The sequence below is a fragment of the Colias eurytheme genome, chromosome 32, assembly GCF_061535395.1.
Source record: "Colias eurytheme isolate Ceu_HAF_F1 chromosome 32, ilColEury1 Martin Lab GWU primary, whole genome shotgun sequence".
Taxonomy (NCBI): domain Eukaryota; kingdom Metazoa; phylum Arthropoda; class Insecta; order Lepidoptera; family Pieridae; genus Colias; species Colias eurytheme.
This window is the reverse complement of record NC_143011.1, coordinates 6,301,021-6,328,146: the sequence shown is the minus strand read 5'-3', so window position 1 is coordinate 6,328,146 and position 27,126 is coordinate 6,301,021. Positions and strand designations below refer to the sequence as shown.

General features: G+C 37.0%; 1 protein-coding gene and 1 long non-coding RNA gene across 4 annotated transcripts in view; one reads left to right on the top strand and one right to left on the bottom strand.

Moving 5' to 3' along the window:
• LOC149895248 (uncharacterized) overlaps positions 1 to 17,690 on the bottom strand; it is a 45,976-nt gene extending 28,286 nt beyond the window's left edge. The window contains exons 1-3 of one of the 3 annotated variants that reach the window (XR_016458560.1): positions 17,145 to 17,690; positions 16,729 to 17,060; positions 16,278 to 16,424 (exon numbers count right to left, since the gene is read on the bottom strand). This is a non-coding gene — a long non-coding RNA (uncharacterized LOC149895248). The other 2 variants (XR_016458559.1, XR_016458558.1) reach the window with 2 other exon arrangements.
• On the top strand, positions 2,077 to 7,614 carry LOC149895249 (uncharacterized). The gene has a single exon (XM_090119305.1). The coding sequence runs from the start codon at positions 2,386 to 2,388 to the stop codon at positions 7,561 to 7,563; it is 5,178 nt and encodes a 1,725-aa protein (XP_089975431.1). The 5' UTR covers positions 2,077 to 2,385; the 3' UTR covers positions 7,564 to 7,614.
• Positions 17,691 to 27,126: the final 9,436 nt, after the last annotated feature.

The window sequence follows — 27,126 nt, the reverse complement described above, 5'->3', positions numbered from 1 at the left end:
AGACACCCCCCCTCCAGGTATCACCGTTTTTGCGCACCTCCAGGGGTCCACTTGGTTTTCGAAGATGATCGAGATCGCTATATTTTTCCTCTGGTCACTCGGCGCACCTCTACACGATCACGTCAAAATCCCCCCAACTTTCCACGTAGTTTCCGAGAAAAGCGATGTCAGTCAGTGAGTGAGTGAGTGAGTGGTAGTGTAGCTTTATATATATATGACTAGCTGGTGCGTTGTGCGCGGGCTGCAAGCAGCCCGCGAGCCCCTTTTGCCCCTGGGTTGAAGCAATAGGGCAGTCATTAGAAAATGTGTTAGAATTCCAAGTTCATTTATAATTTTTCATTTATAATTTTCTGCTAACTGCGATTCCACAGTCAATCGGAAGTGCTTATAAATTCCCAATTCATAAATTTTCTATTCTGGAATGCTGTCGACCTTCGAGGGTGCGTTGTATATCGCGAGCCCCTTTTGCCCCTGGGTTGAAGCAATAGGGCAGTCATTAGAAAATGTGTTAGAATTCCAAGTTCATTTATAATTTTCTGCTAACTGCGATTCCACAGTCAATCAGAGGTGCTTATAAATTCCCAATTCAAATATTTTCTGCTCTGGGGGGCTGTCCACTTTCGAAGGTGCGGGTGCGTCCATCCCGGGGCAGAAATCTTCAGTCAATTGAAAATGCATTCGAATTTCCTGTCCATTTGTTACTATATGCTAACAGAGATTCTACAATCTACAGTCAATGATAAAAATCATTGATTCGTGATGAAAAATACACTAAAAAGTATTAAATAAAAATAACTTGGAAACAACATATAAATTGGAAAACACATATTGAATATTTAAAATCTAAGTTGTCGAAATTTACCTATGCCCTATTCCAGATAAAACATAGCACAAACTTACACACCGCTTTATCTGCATATTACGGGTACGCCTACTCATGGTTAAGATATGGTGTGATGTTATGGGGAAACAGCGTTGATGTTAATGATTTATTTAAAATGCAGAAGAAGTGCGTGAGAATCTTAGCCCAAATAAAAAACACAGACAGTTGCAAACCATACTTTAGAAAATATAACCTTTTAACATTACCATCTATGTATATACACGAAATTTGCACATGTGTCTATAAAAATATTAATACATTTTCACGAGTCGAGGAACACCACGAAGTAAATACGCGCTTTAAAAATAGATTACACCTACCATTCTCAAGAATCAAAATGTTAAATCAAAGCCCCTATCACATGGCTATAAAAATATATAACAAACTTCCTGACCAAATTAAAAACCAAAAAACTATTTATTCTTTTAACAAACAACTAAAGCTCCTTTTAATCCAAAAATGCTTTTATTCAATAAATGAATATTTCGAAGCTAAACTACGCTAAACTTGAATTTTCGTGTGGTTAAGTCTTTCCAATCTCATATACCTAATAAATGTAATTGAAACTAACAAAAATAAATTATACTTACCTAACTATCTAAACCTACTGAATCCTAAACTAAACTTAACTTGAAAACTTCGATCTAACTAAACCTACCAAATAAATCAATCGCAATCAATGTATATCTATGCATCTATATGAGTATTTCTATTTACGTCTTATATCGTTATCTACGAATATATTTTATAATGTATAATCCCGGACATATCTAAATTGTATATTAATTGTATGTAATTGTAATCTGTGTATTGGAAAATTGAAATGTATGTGACAATATTAATGTAATTTAAATATAATATTATATTGCAATACCTGCATAAAGTTTCTAATATTATGTAAAATGTATTAGTATGCAATAAATGATTTGATTTGAAAAAAAAAACTACGTTAAAAAAACCGACTTCAAAAACGGAAAAGTAAAAAATAAAAACGATTTAATATACCTACTTAATTACTACATAATATTTAGTTGTGCTATTTACCTTATATGCAATTCAAGAACTACATTATTCGCAAATACGCTATTTTCGATACAAAAACAGAGAGTAGTGTACTACTCTTGGTGTAAGTCCTACGCTTATAAAGCGTGAAAGATTGGCTTATTAACTCAATAAAATATTTATTTATTTTGTACGCGCCGCCGCTAGTAAGTAGCTTTAGAAATTAGTACCTAACCATATTACTTGCTCTGTGTTAGTAACGAAATAAACGTTATCAAGATTAGACGTGCGTTTTACTTAACCAAGTTTTACCAAGCAAAAGTGAACCTTATTGCCTCAACATATGGTCCATCGCCGGATAGAATCAATGAGCGTTAATGCTAATTACATCGACGAACCGGTTTCTACGGAAGGATTCTATTGAGTGACAAGTTACAGATTATAGTTATTTACTTTACACGTTTATTCGTTACTCGTACAATATTGATAAAAGACTAAACATGAGTGGTGTCGAGCAGTTACTGGCCTTATTGGAGGATACGGCTATAATGTTACAAAAGGCGCAAACTAATTTAAAAAAGTGTCCAAAACAACGACTGACGAAGGGGTACGTGGAAGCCCGCTTACAAAGTATTGAGGAGTATTGGAACACTTTTAAAGAGGCTCACAATAGTTTAGTGAGAACAGTGCCTAAAGAAAAGAAATCTGAAATATCGTATTTTGTGAATGAAGATTTTTTTGTATTTGAAGATCTTTATTTATGCATCAAGGCCGATTTAAAAGATCTTTTAATAAACGCTAATAAGAGTCCTGCCTATGGAACAAGTTTGGAAGTAGTGAATAACGCGAACGAGCAGTTAAAGCTGCCTAAAATCTTGCTACCGACGTTTTCGGGCTCATATGAAGATTGGCCCTCGTATAGAGACATGTTTCAGTCATTGGTGCATAATAACTCCGCGCTTGGGGATGTACAAAAATTATATTACTTAAAGAGTAGCTTAACTGGTGAAGCAGAAAATATATTAAAACATGTTCAGATAACACAAGCGAATTATGAGCAATCCTGGAATTTATTAAATAAACGATTTGGAAATAAAAAAATGATGGTTAATTCAATATTAAAAAGATTATTTAATCAAAAGAAAATGAGCTCACAAAATTATAAATTAATTAAAAATTTACTGGACACTACCACAGAGTGCCTTAATAGTTTAAAAAACATAAACATAATCACAGACTCTTGGGATCCTTTAATTATATTTCTGGTGGTACAGAAATTGGACCCAGAGTCACATAAGGATTGGGAAGAGTATGTCCAGAATGATACTGACAAATTACCAAGTTGGGAACAGTTACAACAGTTTTTACAATTAAAATTTCGTACTTTGGAGTTATTATCGCCATCGACATCGAAAGAAAAGTCATTCCATATAGCGACGCCCGCAGTGCAATTTAAACCCTGTCCAAAATGTCAACTAGAACATGCTTTATGCCACTGTAAAGAATTTATATCACTTACACCACAACAAAAGAATGAGTTTGTTCGTTCCAATAATATTTGCTTTAATTGTTTATGCAGTGGGCATATGGTGAGCAAATGTCGTTTGCGGGTTTCTTGTAAGGTATGTCAACGGCGTCATCATTCTTTGTTGCATCAGTCAATGGCCGTGGTCAAACCCAGCAACATAGAATCGCACTTTAATCAGGTGGAGGATGAGATAGACGAAGAACAGCAGGAGCAACACTTGGAGGAACAGGTTAACACTATCTCTTCTTTCGTAGCAACTAAACAAGGTTCTGCTCTGCTAGCTACCGCTCTTGTCCCTGTTACAGATGGCGCCGGCAGAATAACTGTACTCCGCACGCTAATAGACCAAGGCTCACAGGCGAACTTTATAAGCGAACGAGCTGCTCAACTGCTTAAAGTTAAACGTAAACCATTGGCTATAGATGTAAGTATTACGGGAATAGGATCTACACAAACTAAGGTAAAACACACGGTGGGATTAGAGCTTCGATCAAGATATGACGACAAGTTCCAACTGTTCATTGATGCATATGTCATTTCTACTACTCGTTTAACAAATGTGTTACCATCCAAACATTTGATAGACAGTGAAAATTCATGGTCACATCTTCAAGGTCTTGTATTAGCCGATCCCACATACAATATACCTGGACGGATTGATATGCTGCTGGGCGTAACCACATATGCACAAATAATCAAAGAACCTTTGATCAAGGGTCCTCCTGGTTCACCATGCGCACAAGAAACAAGCTTGGGATGGATATTATTCGGTTCCGTGTTAGACAATACGGAAATGAAATCTAATAATGAAATGCTAGTTATGCACCATCGTATAGATGTGGATGAAATGTTGCAAAGGTTGTGGGAGCTGGATCCTGAAACAAACAAAAAATTAAGCATAGAAGAAGAAACATGTGAACGAACATATAAAGATACATATACAAGGACAGCGGAAGGAAGATATGTTGTAAAATTACCTGTAAAACACGAACCCCCACGAGCAACACAAGGTGATACCCGTGATATTTCAATTTTCAGATTTAAGCAATTAGAATCCAAATTTGTCAAATCCCCGGATTTAAAGAGAGAGTATATAAATGTGATTAATGAATATTTAAAGTTAAACCACATGGAAGAAGTTCCAGAAAGCGAAATTAATAACCCATCTATTTACTTACCGCATCATGCAGTTATTAGAGAAGCAAGTGATACCACAAAGGTTAGAGTAGTTTTCAACGCGTCTGCAACAGGCAAAAATAATATATCGCTCAATGATGACTTACTTGTTGGTCCACTGCTGCAAGAAGATATGAGATCCTTGATTATGAGATGGCGACTTCGGAAAATTGCCTTTGTCGCAGACATAGAAAAAATGTATAGGCAAATATTAATCACAACAAAGGACGCTGATTATCAAAGAATTGTATGGAGGAATAGCATTTATGAGCCTATAAAGGATTATCGTTTATTGACAGTTACTTTCGGCACAGCATCGGCACCTTATCTTGCTGTAAAAACTCTTCACCAAATTGCTAACGATGAAGGAGAAGGCTATCCTGCGGCTGCTAATGTAATAAAAAATGATTTTTTTATGGATGATTTACTATCCGGTCAGGATTCGGTAGAAGATGCTACAAAAATAGCGAAACAAATTTCAAATATACTAAGTAGAGGAGGAATGAAATTACAGAAATGGTCATCAAATAATAAGGATTTTTTGAAAAACTTTTCTTCCGGTGAACTAAGCTCTCGCCTGAGTATAGATTTTAAGTTTGAAGGAACAGTAAAGACGTTAGGGCTATCGTGGAATGTGGTCGATGATACTTTACATTATTATGCTGACTTACCTGCGTCACCGGCAACCATTACCAAAAGAACCATACTCTCGGAAATTCAACGCTTGTTTGATCCTCTCGGTTGGTTAACTCCGGTACTCCTGCCTGCAAAAATAATAATTCAAAAATTGTGGTTGATGAGAATTTCTTGGGATGAAGAAGTAGTACCTGAAATAAAAGAAGATTGGTTAAAGATTAAAGAAAGTTTAAGAAATATAAAAGATATAAAAATAAATAGATGGTTATACAGTCATACTCAAAATATGTCTGATGTTACAGTGCATGGATTTTGTGATGCTTCTTCCAAGGCATATGGCGCAGTAGCTTACCTGAGAGTCAAAGTAGAAAATAATTCATATGTTACAGGCATCATAGCTGCGAAGAGTCGCGTTGCACCGGTTAAACCTGTATCCCTGCCTCGTTTAGAACTATGTGGCGCAGTTTTACTTGCCAAATTATTAAAACAAATAAGTGATGCTACACACATACCAACCGATCGGATATATGGTTGGACAGATTCAACCGTAGTTTTGTCCTGGCTTCAGGGAGATCTTTCTCGATGGCAAACCTTTGTACGGAATCGGGTTGCAACTATATTAGAAACTATAGGAAATAAATGGTACCACGTACCTTCTGTAGAAAATCCAGCCGATGTTGCTTCACGTGGAATGTTATTACCTGAACTTAAAAATTGTAAATTATGGTGGGAAGGTCCAAAATGGCTACGAGATGAGCAGCTTTCTTTGAAAAATTTCGTTTATGACACCAACCTAGAAAAAAGGAAAAAGATTATATCAAATACAAAAATAGTAGATGAGGCACATTGGTCAAATAAATTTAAAAATTTTAATAACTTATATGAATTACTGAGAGCAATAGTCTATTGCACACGGTTTCTCAATGTAAGGAAAATTAAAGAAGTTAAGGCTATAACTACAAATGAGCTACATGACAGTTTAAAAAAATGTGTAAGATTAGACCAAAGGGAAACTTTTTCCGAAGAAATAGAAGATTTAAAACAAAGGAAAGAAATAAAACGCAACAGTTGTATTAAAAATCTTAATCCTTACCTGGACGCTGAAAATATTCTCAGGGTGGGCGGCAGACTCAGGCATGCCCATCTTGTAGAAATCGAGAAACATCCCATGATTTTAAGCAATAAGAGCTGTTTGACTACTTTAATAATAGCTGATGCACACAAAAAGACGCTACACGGTGGTACACAATTGACTATAAATTATATAAGAAGCCGTTTTTGGATTATTAAAATTAAATCACTTGTTTCATCATATATAAATAAATGTTTTGTATGTGCGAGACTTAAAGCAAAACCCAGATTACAAATTATGGGAGACTTACCTGAGGTGAGGGTGACTCCGTCACGGCCATTTTTACACTCCGGCGTAGATTTCGCTGGTCCACTGCAAATTTTAACTTCAAGGGGTAGAGGGTCCAAAACCAATAAGGCATACATTTGCATATTTGTATGTATGTCTACCAAAGCAGTTCATTTGGAATTAGTTGGGGATTTAAGCACTGATTCTTTCTTAGGCGCGTTAAAACGTTTTGTAGCTCGAAGGGGAAGATGTAGCCACATTTGGAGCGATCAAGGCACTAATTTTGTAGGTGCCAACAAGGAATTGTTGGAGCTGTTCCAACAGGCTAATTTACAAATACCAGGCCATCTACCAGCTACTTTAGCAGAAGATGGCATACAATGGCACTTCAATCCACCTTACAGTCCAAATTTTGGAGGCTTATGGGAAGCGGGGGTGAAATCCATCAAATATCACTTGCGAAGAATTTTAGATAAGCATCTAACTTTCGAAGAGATGACAACATTGCTGTGCCAGATAGAAGCATGCTTAAATTCCAGACCGTTGTGTCCAATCGACAATACAGATACCGATAATTTGAATGTTCTTACACCTGGTCACTTTCTCATCGGTGAAGCCCCGTTCAATATACCAGAACCAGATTTGAGAGACATAAACCTTAACAGACTTTCACGATGGCAGTATGCACAAAGGTTGCTACAAGACTTTTGGAAGAGATGGCAAACAGAATATTTGTCACGTCTACAGCAACGACCCAAATGGTTAAAACGACAAAATGAATTCAAAGTGGGAGATGTGGTCCTGGTCGTGGAAGAACATTTACCTCCTGGTAAATGGGCTTTAGGTCGTATCCTAGAAAAACATTCGGGAGCAGACGGGATATGTCGTGTGTATTCTTTAAAATGCCGCGGAAAATTGATGAAGCGATCAATTTCCAAATTATGCCCATTACCTATAAATAATGACTTGGATATTTAAATATTAGTTGCCTAGTTAAATTATAAAAAACAAAATGTTATTACATAATTAATCTAAATGTACAATGTTTAGATAATAACAGTTACTGATGGTTGATTTATATAACTTAATTTTAAAATAATTTTGTTTTTTGTTAATTTGAAGAATGCATGTTTAAGTTTATATTCGATAGTATGTAATGCAAAACGTTTAGCAAAAATGTTAGCCAATTAAGATAAAACCTAGTTACCTATAGGTTTTGGTGGGCGGTATGTACGCGCCGCCGCTAGTAAGTAGCTTTAGAAATTAGTACCTAACCATATTACTTGCTCTGTGTTAGTAACGAAATAAACGTTATCAAGATTAGACGTGCGTTTTACTTAACCAAGTTTTACCAAGCAAAAGTGAACCTTATTGCCTCAACATATTTATTTAAAAAACATCACATGCCATTACAGGACAATGCCCAATGCGACAGAGATACAATTTTATAAAACAAAAAATAAACTTAAGTAAATTAAAATAACATACATAAATTAACAATTAATAAAGAAATATAAGGTTTAAATAAGTTCTTAACAATAACAGATTAACTGTAATATCACCCTTGCGAATTCAGTTTAATATGTGTGAAGATGTATAAAACATATTGAAAACTTCAGTCTTTTTAGTAGCGTCGATTAAAATCAAATTCATTATGCATTAAAATTCCCCGTCAAATTGTTATTATCTGCTAACAGCGATTCCACAGTCAATCGGAAGTGCTTATAAATTTCTCATTCAAATATTTTCTATTCCGGGGGGCTGTCCACCTTCGAGGGTGAGTGGTGCGCGAGCTGCAAGCAGCTCGCGGCTCATCCCAGGGCAGAAATCTTCAGTCATTTGAAAATGCATTCGAATTTCCTGTCCATTTGTTACATCTGCTAACAGCGATTCTACAGTCAGTCCGAAATGCTTATAAATTCCCTATTCAAGTTTTTTTTCTACTCCGGGAGGCCATCTTCCACCGAAGTTGCGTGGTGCGCGGGCAGCAAGCAGCCCGCGGCGCGTCCCAGGGAAGAAATCTTCAGTCATTTGAAAATGCATTAGAATTTCCTGTCCATATTTTGTTACTATCTGCTAACAGCGATTCCCCAGTCAGTTGAAACTGCTTATAAATTACTTATTCAAATATTTTCTACTTCGGGAGGCTGTTCACCTTTGAGGTTGCGCGGTGCGCGGGCAGCAAGCAGCCCGCGGCGCCGTATTTGCCGTTGCTATTCCTATTACCCTTCCTACTATGGAAATTTCCATACAAAATTTTCGAAAAAAAAAATTTCGCATTTTACAGAAACTTTTTACATCCCTGGAAGCGGACCAGGTTTTGAAGCATTTTTTACTTCGGCGACCCCGACCTACCTGCCACCGGTTCAGAGAGCCGTTGAATTTCGTGATGTATGGAAAATGGAAACCGGGGGTCGGAGAGAAATTCTGAGTATGCAGTTTTGTAAATTTGGCCGATAAGAGCACAAAAGTCAATTTTCAGACCGATCGTAAAGTAACCGGCGCTACCATCTTGCTTTGAAAAATTGGCCATTTTTGAAAAAAAAAATTGCGTCCAATTTGAAATTTATCGATTGCCCTGGTAGCGCCCCATCTTCCTGATCATTTTTTAGTTCTACACCCCCCGGCTATCTGGCGCCGTTTCGGAGAGCCGTCGAATTTTGCGTTGTATGAAACTCGGAAACCAGCGATGGAAACTCGATTATCAGTATCCCACCTTAATGTGCGGCTCGATTAAAGCTCCTGTGCCAAGTTTCAGCGCGATCGGACCAGCGATGGCCGTTTTAGAATTTGTATGGCGGCGGCCATTTTTTCCGCCATTTTGAATTTTTTTCACTATCTGTGGTAATTGCTCGAGGTCTACTCCAACTTTAGCTTGAGCATCCCAGATGTAGCTGCTACCGTTTGCGCGGGCCGTTGACCGTCTTCGCGGGCTGTGAGAAAGTTCAGGGTTTCATATTTTTCTGGATATCCTGGGAGCTGGGCGAGTATGAATGCGTCATTGGCGTGTTTCTCCATTGCACCACCTCGGCTATATGCACCTTTTTATGTTTGCGCCAAAAATGGAAAAATTCCAAAATTGAGCGACCCACTATGGCTCCCTGGTAGCGTCCCAGGGTGGTGATCATTTTTAGTTCCCGGACCCCCCACCCAACTCGCACCGTTTCCGCGGGCCGTTGGAGTTTACGTTGTATGGAAGTTGGAAACGGGGGCCCGGAGCCACTCGAACGGGGCACCGATCGATTCGCCAGCTCGAACAGAGCACGTGTGCCAAATTTGAGACGTAAGGATTCATAAACGGCGATTTTGGCAAAGTACGGCGGCCATCTTGTTTTCGCGAAAATCCCCATTTTTCCACCTCCCCTGGTAATCGCCACCAGTTCCGAGCATTTTTTGTTCAGACACCCCCCCGCCAGGTATCACCGTTTTTGCGCACCTCCAGGGGTCCACTCGGTTTTCGAAGGTGCTCGAGTTCGCTATATTTTTCCGGTGGTCACTGGGAGCACCTCTACACGTCCACGTCGAAATCCCCCCAACTTTCCCCGTAGTTTCCGAGAAACCCGATGTCAGTGAGTGAGTCAGTCAGTGGTAGTGTAGCTTTATATATTATAACTAGCTGGTGCGTTGTGCGCGGGCTGCAAGCAGCCCGCGAGCCCCTTTTGCCCCTGGGTTGAAGCAATAGGGCAGTCATTTGAAAATGCATCAAAATGCCCCGTCAATTTGTTATTATTTGCCAACAGCGATTCCACAGTCGATCGGAAGTGCTTATAAATTCCCAATTCAAATATTTTCTATTTTGAAATGCTGTCGACCTTCGAGGGTGCGTGGTGCGCGGGCTGCAAGCAGCCCGCGAGCCTCTTTTGCCTCTGGGTTGAAGCAATAGGGCAGTCATTTGAAAATGCATTCGAATTTCCTGTCCATTTGTTACATCTGCTAACAGCGATTCTACAGTCAGTCGGTAATGCTTATAAATTCTCCATTCAAGTATTTTCCACTTCGAGAGGCTGCCCACCTTCGAGGGTGCGTGGTGCGCGGGCTGCAAGCAGCCCGCGAAGCATCCCAGGACAGAAATCTTCAGTCAGTTGAAAATGCATAAAAATTCCCCGTCAATTTGTTAATATCTGCTAACAGCGATTCCACAGTCAATCGGAAGTGCTTATAAATTTCCCATTCAAATATTTTCTATTCCGGGGGGCTGTCTACCTTCGAGGGTGCGTGGTGCGCGAGCTGCAAGCAGCTCGCGGCTCATCCCAGGGTAGAAATCTTCAGTCATTTGAAAATGCATTCGAAATTCCTGTCCATTTGTTACATCTGCTAACAGCGATTCTACAGTCAGTCGGTAATGCTTATAAATTCTCCATTCAAGTATTTTCCACTTTGGGAGGCTGCCCACCTTCGAGGGTGCATGGTGCGCGGGCTGCAAGCAGCCCGCGAAGCATCCCAGGGCAGAAATCTTCAGTCAGTTGAAAATGCATAAAAATTCCCCGTCAATTTGTTAATATCTGCTAACAGCGATTCCACAGTCAATCGGAAGTGCTTATAAATTTCCCATTCAAATATTTTCTATTCCGGGGGGCTGTCTACCTTCGAGGGTGCGTGGTGCGCGAGCTGCAAGCAGCTCGCGGCTCATCCCAGGGCAGAAATCTTCAGTCATTTGAAAATGCATTTGAATTTCCTGTCCATTTGTTACATCTGCTAACAGCGATTCTATAGTCAGTCGAAACTGTTTATAAATTACTTATTCAAATATTGGTTAAATTCTTGAAACGTGATCCCCGAATTTCATCATTTTGAGGTGTCTAATCGATAGTATGGGCAGTGACTTTTCATAATAAACTGTTAAAGAGTTTACTTAACACGCTCGTCGCTTCGCTCCTCGCTACCTATTTGAATATTTGCGCCGGCCGCTGACGTGACTTGCTCGCTTCGCTCGCTTGGCTAGTGCGGTAGTTCAAAAGTAACCCAACTCGCTCGTCGCTTCGCTCCTCGCTACTTCTTTGAGTATTTACGCCGGCCGCTGACGTGACTTGCTCGCTTCGCTCGCTTGGCTAGTGCGGTAGTTCAAAAGTAACCTAACTCGCTCGTCGCTTCGCTCCTCGCTACTTCTTTGAATATTTACGCAGGCCGCTGACGTGACTTGCTTGCTTCGCTCGCTTGGCTAGTGCGATAGTTCAAAGGTTAACCTAACTCGCTCGTCGCTTCGCTCCTCGCTACTTCTTTGAATATTTACGCAGGCCGCTGACGTGACTTGCTCGCTTCGCTCGCTTGTCTGGTGCGGTAGTTCAAAAGTAAACCTAACTCGCTCGTCGCTTCGCTCCTCGCTACTTCTTTGAATATTTACGCCGGACGCTGACGTGACTTGCTCGCTTCGCTCGCTTGGCTAGTGCGGTAGTTCAAAAGTTAACCTAACTCGCTCGTCGCTTCGCTCCTCGCTACCTATTTGAATATTTATGCCAGCCGCTGCCGTGATTCGCTCGCTTCGCTCGCTTGGCTCGTGCGGTAGTTCAAAAGTTAATAAATATTTTCTACTCCGGGAGGCTGTCGACCTTCGAGGTTGCGCGGTGCGCGGGCAGCAAGCAGCCCGCGGCGCCGTCTTTTGCCGTTGCTAATCAATTACCCTTCCTACTATGGAAATTACCATACAAAATTTTCGAAAAAAAAAAAATTCGCTTTTTACCAAAAATTTTTATATGCCTGGAAGCGGACCAGGTTTTGAAGCATTTTTTACTTCGGCGACCCTGACCTACCTGCCACCGGTTCAGAGAGCCGTTGAATTTCGTGATGTATGGAAAATGGAAACCAGGGGTCGGAGAGAGATTCTGAGTATGCAGTTTTTTAAATATGGCCGATAAGAGCACAAAAGTCAATTTTCAGACCCATCGTAAAGTAACCGGCGCCACCATCTTGCTTTGAAAAATTGGCCATTTTTGAAAAAAAAAATGGCGTCCAATTTGGAATTTCTCGATTGCCCTGGTAGCGCCCCATGTTTCTGATCATTTTTTAGTTCTACACCCCCCACCTATCTGGCGCCGTTTCGGAGAGCCGTCGAATTTCGCGTTGTATGAAACTCGGAAACCAGCGATGGAAACTCGATGATGAGTATGCCAACTTAATGTGCGGCTTGATTAAAGCCCCTGTGCCAAGTTTCAGCGCGATCGGACCAGCGATGGCCGTTTTAGCATTTGTATGGCGGCGGCCATTTTTTCCGCCATTTTGAATTTTTTTCACTATCTGTGGTAATTGCTCGAGGTCTACTACACATTTAGTTTGAGCACCCCAGATGTAGCTGCTACCGTTTGCGCGGGCCGTTGACCGTCTCCGCGGGCTGTGAGAAAGTTCAAAATTTCGGATTTTTCTGGATATCCTGGGAGCTGGGCGAGTGTGAGTGCGCCATTGGTGTATTTCTCCGTTGCGCCACCTCGTCTAAATTTACGTTTTTATGTTTGCGCCAAAAATGGAAAAATTCCAAAATCGAGCGACCCACTATGGCTCCCTGGTAGCGTCCCAGGGTGGTGATCATTTTTAGTTCCGGGACCCCCCACCCATCTCGCACCGTTTCCGCGGGCCGTTGGATTTTCTAATGTATGAAAGTCGGAAACGGGGGCCCGGAGCCACTCGAACGGGGCACCGATCGATTCGCCGGCTCGAACAGAGCACGTGTGCCAAATTTGAGACGTAAGGATTCATAAACGGCGATTTTGGCAAAGTACGGCGGCCATCTTGTTTTCGCGAAAATCGCCATTTTTCCACCACCCCTGGAAATCGCCACCAGTTCCGAGCATTTTTTGTTCAGACACCCCCCCTCCAGGTACCACCGTTTTTGCGCACCTCCAGGGGTCCACTCGATATTCGAAGGTGATCGAGATCGCTATATTTTTCCGGTGGTCACTCGGCGCACCTCTACACGATCACGTCGAAATCCCCCCAACTTTCCCCATAGTTTCCGAGAAACCCGATGTCAGTCAGTCAGTGAGTGGTAGTGTAGCTTTATATATTATAATAACTAGCTGGTGCGTTGTGCGCGGGCTGCAAGCAGCCCGCGAGCTTCCGTGTGCTCTAAGAGTTTTAACAAACGATGTTGTTTTTTTTTTATCTATAATTATTCTAGCTATCATCAGCTCTTGGACTATAGCTATATAATTTCTAATTTTTATTTTGTCAGAAAAAAAAGTTCAAGACAACACTTACTCAATTAAACAAACAAGTACTTAATCGTAATTCATCGTTTCATAATCATAAAAAATATATAGGGTATATGACTGACAAAAAACGCTAAGAAGAGATCATTGATGTAAAAAAAAATACACCGATATTGTATGTCTACTATAATCATTACCCATGTCACATGTTTCAACAAAACAGAATGTAATTGGCGATGAAATTTGTGTTTTTTTTTTGTTGTACCAACTAAAAAGAAAATAGCAAACTGACACATTTTATTAACATACACATAATACCTGTATAATGTATATTTATGTGTTACATCAATCTATAATATTATTGTCATTATGATATATTATATTCAAGAATAAATAATTGAAATTGAAAATCTTACACCATGTAGGTACTTCATAATTTGATCGATATTCATAAATCATTTTATACTATGTACCTATTTTTCTTATTTAAAAGTATAAAAATGCGAAATATAAGAAAAAATGAATAAGTCAATGCTCAGTTTTCGAGCAGCCCAGTCTCTAAGATCCCAGCCAATAAATTATTTGTCTCTAATTATATTATACACTTTGATTATACTTATATAATCAAAGATTATACAGTACCTATAATACAAAATTTAAATACTTATCACTAATAATTTCTCTTTCAGTTTTGAACGCTTTCGATATAGAAAGCGATTTTTTTAACAGAAGCAATACCTAATGAAAATAGAAGATTGAAATTATTTAATGAAAAAAATGATTTCGAAATTTGCAAAACGTGTTTTTAAAAGATACAATACAAAATAAGATACCTAAATAATGTGTTTTAATTTCATTGAATATGTTCATATACCTACCTACTTGAATAAAAATGGTTACCTCTTGTTTTGTCTATAAACTAATAAAAAACTGAATTATATAAATAAGTCCCCCTGTCGAGTGTAGCTGATATTAAAATGGAAAAGCTCGAAATTAACAAATAGTTAATTGATATCGTTATTTTTCTTTATCTAGTTACATTAAATTGAATTTTGTTGATTTTTTATTGAAGTTGTTTTCTCAATATTTCTAATCCCTTAGGTATTTTAGTGATTTAGCTGCAAGCCAACAATTTAAATAGTTAGGACTATTAATTAGGTAGGTAGTTAAAATCTGTAGTTTAGTTTTCTTTTATTCATTCATCAGTGCTATTTTTTTGATTCTATCATTTTAAAATTTTTATATGATAAGGTAGTATAGGTACCTACCTACGGAATTAGGTGTTACGAAGCCTACCTACCTTTATTATTAATACCTACGTTATAAAAAAATAAAGTTATAACTTATAAATATAATGTAGGTAATGCTACATCGCCATCATTTCATCTTACACTGTTTTTGAATCGAACATGTGAAAAATGATTCATGATCATTAATTAAATGGCATAAGAAAAAGAGTAGGTACTAAACATTATCTTGTGTAGTAGATGGTAGGCAATTATCTAATCAAATCTACATAGATTAATTATATTAAGTTTCATAATATTAATATTAATAATTATTTTTGAATTTGAATTGCGAATAAAACAACAATAATTGAAACTAAAATTATTTTATTAATTAACATGACTATAATATTATTCAACTAATGGTGACAGTACATAAGTAATACATTTTTTTCATTTTTAAAGAAAATCTATAGGTATAAAATATAAATTTATACAAAATCAAAATAACAAAAAACGAATAACTTAAATAAAATCTATACATAAAAAAACGTAGGAAAATATACTGAATATTTTTTAACACTTGGGGCGTGATCTACAAAATAATAATCGAAGAAAATACGCTACCCCGAGCTAAACGCAAACAGTACTGCATTGATTAACTTGCAAATTTTGAATAAATATTATGAACAGGTCGGATCAACATAATATAGGCTATACATATTATAAATAACATGGGAGCATAGCAATGCGGGTAAAGCCGCGGGGCAAGCTGGTGGTCTGCTGTTTCGTGCTTTCACGTGTTTCTTCTTAGTGACGATGCTTTGACCGCCTGGTGCGTCTGGCTGAAATTGTTTAAAATATGAATATTTTTGTTATCCTTTTTCACATGCATGAGTATGAGTATCAATCAAAAATCAAGAATAGTCCCATAGTAAAGATTCGATTAAAATTTAATTTATGAATAGATATATAAATTCTTGCAAGACTCGACCTTGTTTTTAACAATAATGTTTATTATAAAACTCATTGTTTGTGTAATAGTATAAATTAATTTATTAGGTTTCTAATAGTTACAAAATATCAATAGTTTATCTTCTATATATATATATATATATATATATATATATATATATATATATATATATATTTGTATTTCTAACAAAATACAACGCATTTAATTATACAAAATACTTTAACAAAGCGTAATAACACATTGAAGAACATATTCACATTGAAGAAACTATTTTGGTATCAATAGGTACTTTATGTATTTCATTGTTTCATAAACATAAATTAGGCCAAAAATATAATTAATATACTTAACTGGTGATTCCATTTTTTACGAATATACATATATACTATCAAAGCTTGTTTTATATATGAAGAATATTTTGAATTCATTTCCTTTTATTAGCAGTGTCATTCCTCCTCCTGATGAAACTTTCTTATGTACGAGCAATCTGCAGCATTTCTGAAAAAAAAATCCACATTTATTTAAAACCTTCAATTCAATTTGTCAAAACTAAATCGTAAAGATTTGATAATTGGGACCACAATGCAGGCAGCTTTTTTTTCAAATATAAAAAAAGAATTCTCAAAATCGGTTATCCCACTGAAAAGCCAATTGAGAACTTCCTCTTGTTTCGAAATCGATTAAAATGTAAATTTAATCATGATGTTTAAATGCAGTTTACAAACAGGAATTAGGCCAATTTCTTAACTTGTGATTCAACTTGGTGTTATTTTTTCATCAAAATTAAAAACTTTTTCTATACCTTATATGTAAAATATTTTGCCCTCGAAATCCTTTTATTGGTAAAATAAGTAGTGTCTTTCTTCCTATGGATGAAACTGGTCTTTTATATTTTCCTATTTCTGCTGGGAATCATTGTGGCGTTTCTGAAAAAAAATAAATAAATTTGATTATTCTCATTTTTTATCACTGGCAATCAATTTAAACGTGAGTTATGAATCCATAGTTTTGTCTAAATTTAATCAAGATATGTTTTTTTAATTCTTCATTTTACACAAACAGGAATTATGCCAACAAATATAATATACTCAACTTGTGATTGAATGTACCTAGTCATATTGTTGTCCTATGTATCTGGAAAATATAAATTATATCAAGTTGTTTCATAATTTTAGAAAGAAAATTAAAAGGTTATAAAAGATATAGTATTATAAAAACCTATGACAAATATCCGCAAAAGGAACACTTTTCAATTTTCTTACTGGCAGTGAGGTGCTTCACATCATACTGAGCAAATGAGATCTGAAACTTTCTGTATTAATGCAAAACTACCACCTCCTCCTTTATCCAGGCTTGGGACTGGCTGCGATGAGGTAGAATAAAATAATATGATAAAATTTATTCTATTCACCCTCAAACACAGGCGGAGTTACCTAACTACTTTCTAACTACTCAATATACACTAATCACTACTATTATACTTAACTATAAAAGAAAAAAAATTGTAAAGTGTGTTATGAATGACACGTGTTTAAGTAAAGCGTTATGCATGTAATAAAATAAAATAAATATAACCATGATTCTATCAAAAATACATATGTTTACACGTAAATAAAATATATGAATAAAATATCTACATTAATAATTTACACGATCTAAATTAATTTACTCTAGTCTATATAAAACTAAACTTAATTGATTTTATGTACAATAAATATAATTTGTGTTGTGTATGTAAGTTTATGTTAAAAAACAAAATTGATTGATCTACATAGAAAATTGAAGCATAGCGAGACAAAATATTTAAATATTACTGTAAAATGCGCTCAGCGAATGTAAAAGTACGATATTAGAAGTAATTACCTATTTGAATATTTACGCCGGTCGCTGACGTGACTTGCTCGCTTCGCTCGCTTGGCTAGTGCGGTAGTTCAAAAGTAACCTAACTCGCTCGTCGCTTCGCTCCTCGCTACTTCTTTAAATATTTACGCCGGCCGCTGACGTGACTTGCTCGCTTCGCTCGCTTGGCTAGTGCGGTAGTTCAAAAGTTAACCTAACTCGCTCGTCGCTTCGCTCCTCGCTACTTCTTTGAATATTTACGCCGGCCGCTGACGTGACTTGCTCGCTTCGCTCGCTTGGCTAGTGCTGTAGTTCAAAAGTTAACCTAACTCGCTCGTCGCTTCGCTCCTCGCTACTTCTTTGAATATTTACGCCGGCTGCTGACGTGACTTGCTCGCTTCGCTCGCTTGGCTAGTGTGGTAGTTCAAAAGTTAACCTAACTCGCTCGTCGCTTCGCTCCTCGCTACCTATTTGAATATTTACGCCAGCCGCTGCCGTGATTCGCTCGCTTCGCTCGCTTGGCTCGTGCGGTAGTTCAAAAGTTAATAAATATTTTCTACTCCGGGAGGCTGACGACCTTCGAGGTTACGCGGTGCGCGGGCAGCAAGCAGCCCGCGGCGCCGTCTTTTGCCGTTGCTATTCAATTACCCTTCCCTACTATGGAAATTTCCATACAAAATTTTCGAAAAAAAAAAATTTCACTTTTTACAAAAAATTATTATATGCCTGGAAGCGGACCAGGTATTGAAGCATTTTTTACTTCGGCGACCCCGACCTATCTGCCACCGGTTCAGAGAACCATTGAATTTCGTGATGTATGGAAAATGGAAACCGAGGGTCAGAGAGAAATTCTGAGTATGCAGTTTTGTAAATCTGGCCGATTACAGCACAGAAATCAATTTTCAGACCGATCGTAAAGTAACCGGCGCCACCATCTTGCTTTGAAAAATTGGCCATTTTTGAAAAAAAAATGGCGTCCAATTTGAAATCTCTCCATTGCCCTGGTAGCGCCCCATCTTCCTGATCATTTTTTAGTTCTACACCCCACACCTATCTCGCGCCGTTTCCGAGAGCCGTCGAATTTCGCGTTGTATGAAACTCGGAAACCAGCGGTGGAAATTCAATTATGAGTATCCCACCTTAATGTGCGGCTCGATTAAAGCCCCTGTGCCAAGTTTCAGCGCGATCGGCCCAGCAATGGCCGTTTTAGAAATTGTATGGCGGCGGCCATTTTTTCCGCCATTTTGAATTTTTTTCACTATCTGTGGTAATTGCTCGAGGTCTACTACAAGTTTAGTTTGAGCACCCCAGATGTAGCTGCTACCGTTTGCGCGGGCCGTTGACCGTCTTCGAGAGATGAGGGAAAGTTTAAGATTTCGTATTTTTCTGGATATCCTGGGAGCTGGGCGAGTACGAATGCATCATTGGTGTATTTCTCCGTTGCGCCACCTCATCTAAATTTACGTTTTTATGTTTGCGCCAAAAATGGAAAAATTCCAAAATCGAGCGACCCACTACGGCTCCCTGGTAGCGTCCCAGGGTGGTGATCATTTTTAGTTCCGGGACCCCCCACCCAACTCGCACCGTTTCCGCGGGCCGTTGGATTTTGCGTTGTATGAAAGTTGGAAACTGGGGCCCGGAGCCACTCGAACGGGGCACCGATCGATTCGCCGGCTCGAACAGAGCACGTGTGCCAAATTTGAGACGTAAGGATTCATAAACGGCGATTTTGGCAAAGTACGGCGGCCATCTTGTTTTCGCGAAAATCCCCATTTTTCCACCCCCCCTGGTAATCGCCACCAGTTCTGAGCATTTTTTGTTCAGACACCCCCCCTCCAGGTGTCACCGTTTCTGCGCACCTCCAGGGGTCCACTCGGTTTTCGAAGATGATCGAGATCGCTATATTTTTCCTCTGGTCGCTCGGCGAACCTCTACACGTTCACGTCGTTATCCCCCCCACTTTCCGCGTAGTTTCCGAGAAAAGCGATGTCAGTGAGTGAGTGAGTGGTAGTGTAGCTTTATATATTATAATATTGATATTTAATACAAATAACTTCAAAAACATTTTTTTCCGTTAATTATAAGCAATTAAAAATTGATGAAATTTAAATTAGAATCACGTGACTACAAACGCGCCATGACTGGTCACCATATAGTTGTGACGTCATAATGTTATAACGTTTACGGCTATTACAATAATATTGATTTATTGCTAAGATACGATTTGTTTGTTGGTTCCGAATTAGTTAGTTAGTTACGAAAATAATATTCTTGATGTTGATATATTTATGATCACCGATTTTTGTCAGGAGTTGCCTTTGTAGTATTCGTACATAATGGTACAAAACGATAACTTTTGAGGTTCGCCATTTTTAATATAAATTTAAATAATATAATTAAAATTAATATAATTAATATGTAATTTAATAATGACAACAAAATTAAATAGATCAAAACCCTGTATTTATTATTAACACGCTTTTATTAGCTTCATCTGTATGTTTGTATGTAACCGACTCCTTTCGAAGTTTCGACCCGATTTTGACCCACTTAAAACCGACGGGTTTTGTTCTATCAAGGTCCGATGACAATACAATAATATCATAAATTTATCCTTTTATACTGATAAGGATCGCCAGGATCAGCTTAAAACATATGTTTGTAAGTAACCAATTCTCCTTTCGATTCGATTTAGACCCACTATAAACCGACGGATTTAATTTAAATTTTGTATACTTATAAAAACCCGGTAACAATACAATAATTTCATGAATTTATCTTATTATCCTGTTTAGTTTTTCAAACTACAATACATATTTATTTTTCTATCAACTGCAATGAGTAAAAACTAACATTATGACGTCACACGCATTCGGGTGACGCTTCGGGAGTTGTCGGCGTGTCTTCGGTACTGGATTCAAAGACTAATTTTTATTTTGAAATAACTTTTGAATTATTGCAAAAAAAATAAAAATAAAAACAGTTTTGTTATAAAACTAATATATGATCTTTCCATTTATCACAAAAAAATTTTTCATTCAAATACTCAATTATTATAAATAAGTCAGCCCGAGGCTTTCGGTATATAAGTTCTGATGTAAATCATAATTATATTTTAAAACCGAATTGATTAAAAGTAACGTACTTGGCTGTAGTAATTGCAGTTTTGGGACACAGATAAGCTCCTTATCATTTTAGTCTCTTGAGTTCAGTATATTTGTTTCCAGTACAGAGTTTATGACCTATCAGTTTTAAATAAATAATTCATGCATTGTACTGAAAGTACTAGCCATGTTTAGATTATGATTGGTGGCGTTGGCTCTAAACATTAATAGATACCGCACGGTTTGGTTGGATGTTAAAAATCTGTATTATAATTAAAACCGTTTACCTGTTTTGATATTTTATTGCCTTATTCAAGGGGTGACCTTTTAAATTTATTTCTGACCCCAAAAGTAAGGACCAAGGTCTCTTCTTGTCCGGTTGGGTTAATACTGTGTGAGTTGAGACAGGTGGCAATTCTATGTTAAGATGGTTCAATTGTGCTTCTGCAGAGTTCTAATTGAATAAATAAAGGTTTGAGTTTGAGGTATTTTTGCCTCGTCGGGATCAGCTGTTGCTTCATTTTGTAAGTAACATCTAAATGCGTAATTGAAAGTCGTTACTGGCGCTTTCGCAGATTTACGCTAAAGATAGTGGAAATTGTAGTAACTTTAACTTTTCAAGCCCAAAAGGTTAACTAAGGTACACTTGAACCAATCTCATAAGTTCTAATACTTTTAATCATTATGATTAAAAAAATACTGTAAAACAACAGATGATGAAATTTTCAAAAAGAAAAAAAAATACAAATTTGCCGCGCAATCGACATTAATTGACAGTTCTAAAAGTTTGTACCTATAGGTAATATTAATAGAAATAATTATCGAGATTTAAATGGCTCTACACGAGATTTATTTTGTTTTTTTTTATTACTATACTTCATAAAGACACAATTAACTCGTACCTACTCGTAATACGATACCTTGGAGTTGGAGTGAAAATATTGTTTGTAATAATTTGGCTAGGTAACTAATTATTGAAATGAAAATAATAATTAGAAAAATGCATTGTGAAACCGTTTTAAGCAAAAAACGTTTCGATAAACGTAAGTAATTTTATAAGTACCCTCGATAACAATACTTTTTGCAATATCACGCGACACTCCATCGTATCGCATTCAAAATTGGGAATCGGAGTGCGAGGATCTGTGGGTCATGACTGAGGTATTGTTAAATGGTAAGACAATTAAGTTAGCTATTTATATATAATATAACGACTTATGCCCTTATGCACTATGTTCATAATCGCACAACACGACTTATATTATTGCCAGTTTTGGTTTTATAGAAATGATGTGACTTATTATGCTTGAAATTTGTGTACTTTATGACTCAATTGAGGCTTTTTAGTGGAAAAACTATGCACGTAGCTTGAAAAACGAATGAAATCAACGGGTTTTTTATCGTTATTAGATAATAAAAACAAAACATCATTTAGGTATTTATGCATTTAACCCTAGAAGTCCAATCTACGTAAATTTGACGTATGAACTCTTCTATATTTACCATCGAATCGCTGCAAAATCCAGAATCAACTCATTAGCCGTCGAGACCTAGCAGTACATAGTTGGCTCATCCATGTAAATTCCGCCATTTGGTTGTAAAGAGGATGTTGTGCGTCATTTTGACGTATAATTGGGCTTTTCGTAACTTTTAAAATTGTTTCAAATTTTTATTTTGTGATTTATTTGAATGATTTTTTTCCAAGTCACGTTTCACATGATATCTATAGTATTATACTATAGATTGAGTATAAAATGGGATCCAGACAACTTTTATACTAGGACGAAAAACCTTCAATTTTAGTAAATGACGATTATTGTCCTCCGCTGGATTTGGACTTCAAGCAAAGGGATTGGGTGGCTGAAGATGTTGTCCGGAGTAAAACCGAATATGTTATGGGGTTTTGTTACCCATGTATAATGAAAGTCGTAGATTGTAAAATAAACCTTTAATCGATCTTTCAATAATACAGTACTATGTTGTTAATGCTATACAATGTTTCACCAGTCACCACAATGAGTCTAGTCTGTACAGGTTAGCAGGAGACAATCATTGAGTATTGGTATTAAATACGTATCAACTGCGTATTGCGTTTTGCGTATTAACTATTCTGCCGTCCTTTAACTAGAAAGCCGTTAAGCCCACGAAGTGAGTTTCGAGTAAATGGCAAAAAACACGGAAATCGTTATTTCTTAAAAATAATGACACTTAGAATAATTATTGTGAGATACATCGATCGAAATTTAATTATATTATATATAAATAATAGAATGCATAGAACGTGCATAGAATAAAATAGTAGGTAGCGTTTATTTCCCTCTGAGTAAGTAGTGTGTATTGTGTATCAAAAGTAACATTCAATTATGTATTGTGTTAATTTTATTTATTACGGATTCAACATCAAACAACTCTACGGTAAGTATCAAGGTGCGTATTAACTATAGAGCTATTATTTATTACCTTACCTAATACCTATAGGTATGTTATAGCTAATTGCTGCTGGGCGCTGGCTGCGATTTCGTCCATGTATCTACTGAAAGGTTTCATGACATAATATGAGCACAGGGGAATAAAATAAAAATACCAGTATGTACATCCAAAAATATTTATTTCAATTATTACAAATTATCCTTAATCTAATTTTGAAAATCTAACACTGAATTAGATTCCTTACAATAATATTATTCAAATTAATAACAAAATAACGTATTTTACGGCTAAATTAATATTGAACTAATTATGTAGTTAAAACACGAAAGCGCATTACCTTGTTATACCAAAAATTTTATATGATACAATATTTTCAACTGATATCGAAATGTACGAAAATAGTAATAATGTAATTGAACTGAGAACATAATATTTTAATATTCAGACAAAGCTGTATTGTTTCGATATACGTAGTTTTTATTGTAAACTGCACATATTTTCATAGAAAAATACTGTAAAACAACAGATGATGAAATTTTCAAAAAGAAAAAAAAAATACAAATTTGCCGCGCAATTGACATTAATTGACAGTTTTAAAAGTTTGTACCTATAGGTAATATTAACCCTTAAATTGATTTCGTCCGTTTTAAAGGACATAGTATTTATACACATGCTGGCTCTGTTACAGTAGACCTTGGCATTGCCAATTGGTATATTAGGAAGGTACTAGCTATGTCCTTCGCGTATATGCAGGTTTCGTTAGCGAAGCGAAGTACAGTCGCGAATGGTGTCCATTTGAAATTTGCAAAAAACGGATCTTTTGACTCTCCTGACAAAATTGGTTATAATTGTAAGTATTTTGGCTATTTTGCTTATAATGTTATATTATTAGTTAGAATACGATTGTAAGTATAGTATTTTGACATAATTTTTACATATCTTACAATATTTGTAATAAAAATCTTAGTTTGTTTATGATGTCCCATAAAACGGACGTTGACAACTTGGAGTATACACTAGGGTATTCTTCACATGTCCTATGTAACGGACGTTGCCAATAAGGCCCTCCATTTTCAACATCATCATTTTGATATATTTTTCTCTATTTTTATTATATTTTACAGGAGCATGACTTGGCACTCAATAAAAAATTCCCTCACTACCTCTGGCGGAAGCTGAAGAGTCTGGCGTTGAGTTGAGATGACGATTTCGAAGGAAATGTTGACCTACGGGAGTGATTTCACTATGATAACAGTGTCAATCATTTATTCCCAGCACTATACCTCCGGAATTATACGACATATTGATTTGAGACACAATGAAGACCCAAAAAGTCAGAATTTTTACCATCAACAAAATATTATTGCTGTAGAATTACAGCCATTACATGCGGTGCGAGATGAATCTTCCCTACTTCTCAGTAGTTCTTCAGCCACAGCATCATGTTACTTACCAGAAATACCACCCAATATTTGAAAATTTAAATAATAATACCTTACAAATTAAAAAACTGGCAGCAAATGGATATATAATATGCCAAAGAATCCAAAGAAAAGCGATTTAAATTTCCTGTTTGTTTTGGTACTTCAGGCATGGTATACGACTTCTTTGCATACGATGAAGCAAACACATTACAATCTGTACAATTTAGTGAATGGGAAGAGGACTTTCTTGGTGTATTAGAATAAGTTCTCAGGCTATGTAATACTATTTCTATTCCAATTCTTAGCATATTCTTATGCTGTGACTTTTGATAGTGTCGTTTTTTTAAAATCCATTATTTTTAACGATATCGTTAAAGTTTTAACCAATATTTTAAGACAGATGTTTGAAAAGCTTGTACTAGATCGTCCATAATTATAATTTGATAATAATTTTGAATTACAGAGTTGAAAATGTGCATTGTATATATGTACCACGGTTGCAGGAATAATGTGCAATGTCCGTTATATGTGACGGTTCGAACATGTACATATAATTGGCAATGTCCTTTTTAGGGTTCCGTAGCCAAAATGGCAAAAACGGAACCCTTATAGTTTCGTCATGTCCGTCTGTCCGTCTGTCCGTCTGTCCGTCTGTCACAGCCGATTTACTCGGAAACTATAAGTACTACAGTGATGAAATTTGATGGGAATATGTGTTGTATGAACCGCTACAAAAATATGACACTAAATAGTAAAAAAAAGAATTGGGGGTGGGGCCCCCCATACATGTAACTGAGGGATGAAATTTTTTTTTTCGATGTACATACCCGTGTGGGGTATCAATGGAAAGGTCTTTTAAAATGATATAAAGTTTTCTAAAAAACATTTTTCTTAAAGTGAACGGTTTTTGAGATATCAGCTCTCAAAGTCGTAAAAAGTATGTCCCCCCCCCTCTATTTTTATAACTACGGGGTATAAAATTCTAAAAAAAATAGAGGTGATGCATGCTAATTAACTCTTTCAACGATTTTTGGTTTGATCAAAGTATCTCTTATAGTTTTTGAGATAGGTTGATTTAACTGTAATTTATTATATTTGCTGCTACGGAACCCTTTGTGCGCGAGCCCGACTCGCACTTGGCCGGTTTTATTATGTGACATAGTGAAAACAATAGAAAAAATTAAAATTTTAAAATTTTTTTTTCATTTTCCTCTTTTCTATCCTAATTCCAACACATCCTCCAAATTTGGACATTATACACACAAGTTATCTAGGGGTGACAATTTAAGGGTTAATAGAAATAATTATCGAGATTTAAATGGCTCTACACGAGATTTATTTTGTTTTTTTTATTACTATACTTCATAAAGACACAATTAACTCGTACCTACTCGTAATACGATACCTTGGAGTTGGAGCGAAAATATTGTTTGTAATAATTTGGCTAGGTAACTAATTATTGAAATTGGTAACGCCAATATAATTAAAATAGTAAATGTAGAAATTAAACGTTTATTGTTTGTGGTGTGTTCCTTCATCCTTCCCTACATACGAGCACAACCAATCATCGCGTGGTCACTAACCACGTGACACGTCCAATAAGACGTGAACGCGACGTTCGTGTCGCTGCAGTCAGTCGAGTTCGCTCCGTTCCTTCGCGAGGTTCGGGACTCGGCCACCGCCGGAGAGCTTCCACGAGGCTCTCTAGATCATCAGGCATTGTGCCCTTGTAACACCACCGGGGCATCCCGTGCCCCGGCCCTTGGTCGCGCTCACCGCCGCGTGTGTGTTTGTGTGGAGTGTGGGACTGGACGCCGTTCTTGCCCGCCGCGAGCTGGAGGACCCTGACCGCGTGGCGGCGCGTGTGTTCTGGACGCTACTCCCTCCGACGAGGTACGTGCCGTGTGTATCCTGTCTATCCCTCTTTGCTAACACCACGTAGATCTAAATACAGTCCACTTTCATATCGAGAAATATATTTACGTATATTTTTATATTGGCGCGACCATTGAGTGGTCCTTCGAGCCGGATAGTAACCATTACCTGATGATTCCACCGCCCTTATTAGGATACTCATTGTGTAGGACCTAATAAGCGATTAGTAGTATCTTCAATGCGAAATACTATTTAATATACCGCATATAATAGAACGACAATGCGTCTTCTACTATTCATATAAAATATATTTTAAACCCGCCCTTATTAGGATACTCATTGTAGGCCCTAATAAGCGATTTAATAGTACATTCATTGTGAAATAACTATAATATACCGCATAGATCGACATTGCGTCATCTATTATTTTTTGCTTAAAATATATTTTATTCCGCCCGTAACATTAAGTTACGCGTATATTATTATTAAAATAGTTAATTAAAACTATATTCATATCGTTTATCCGCA

What these genes read in the sequence shown, in the direction of transcription:
- LOC149895249 (XM_090119305.1), top strand. Translation starts at nt 2,386, where the DNA reads ATGAGTGGTGTCGAGCAGTTACTGGCCTTATTGGAGGATACGGCTATA.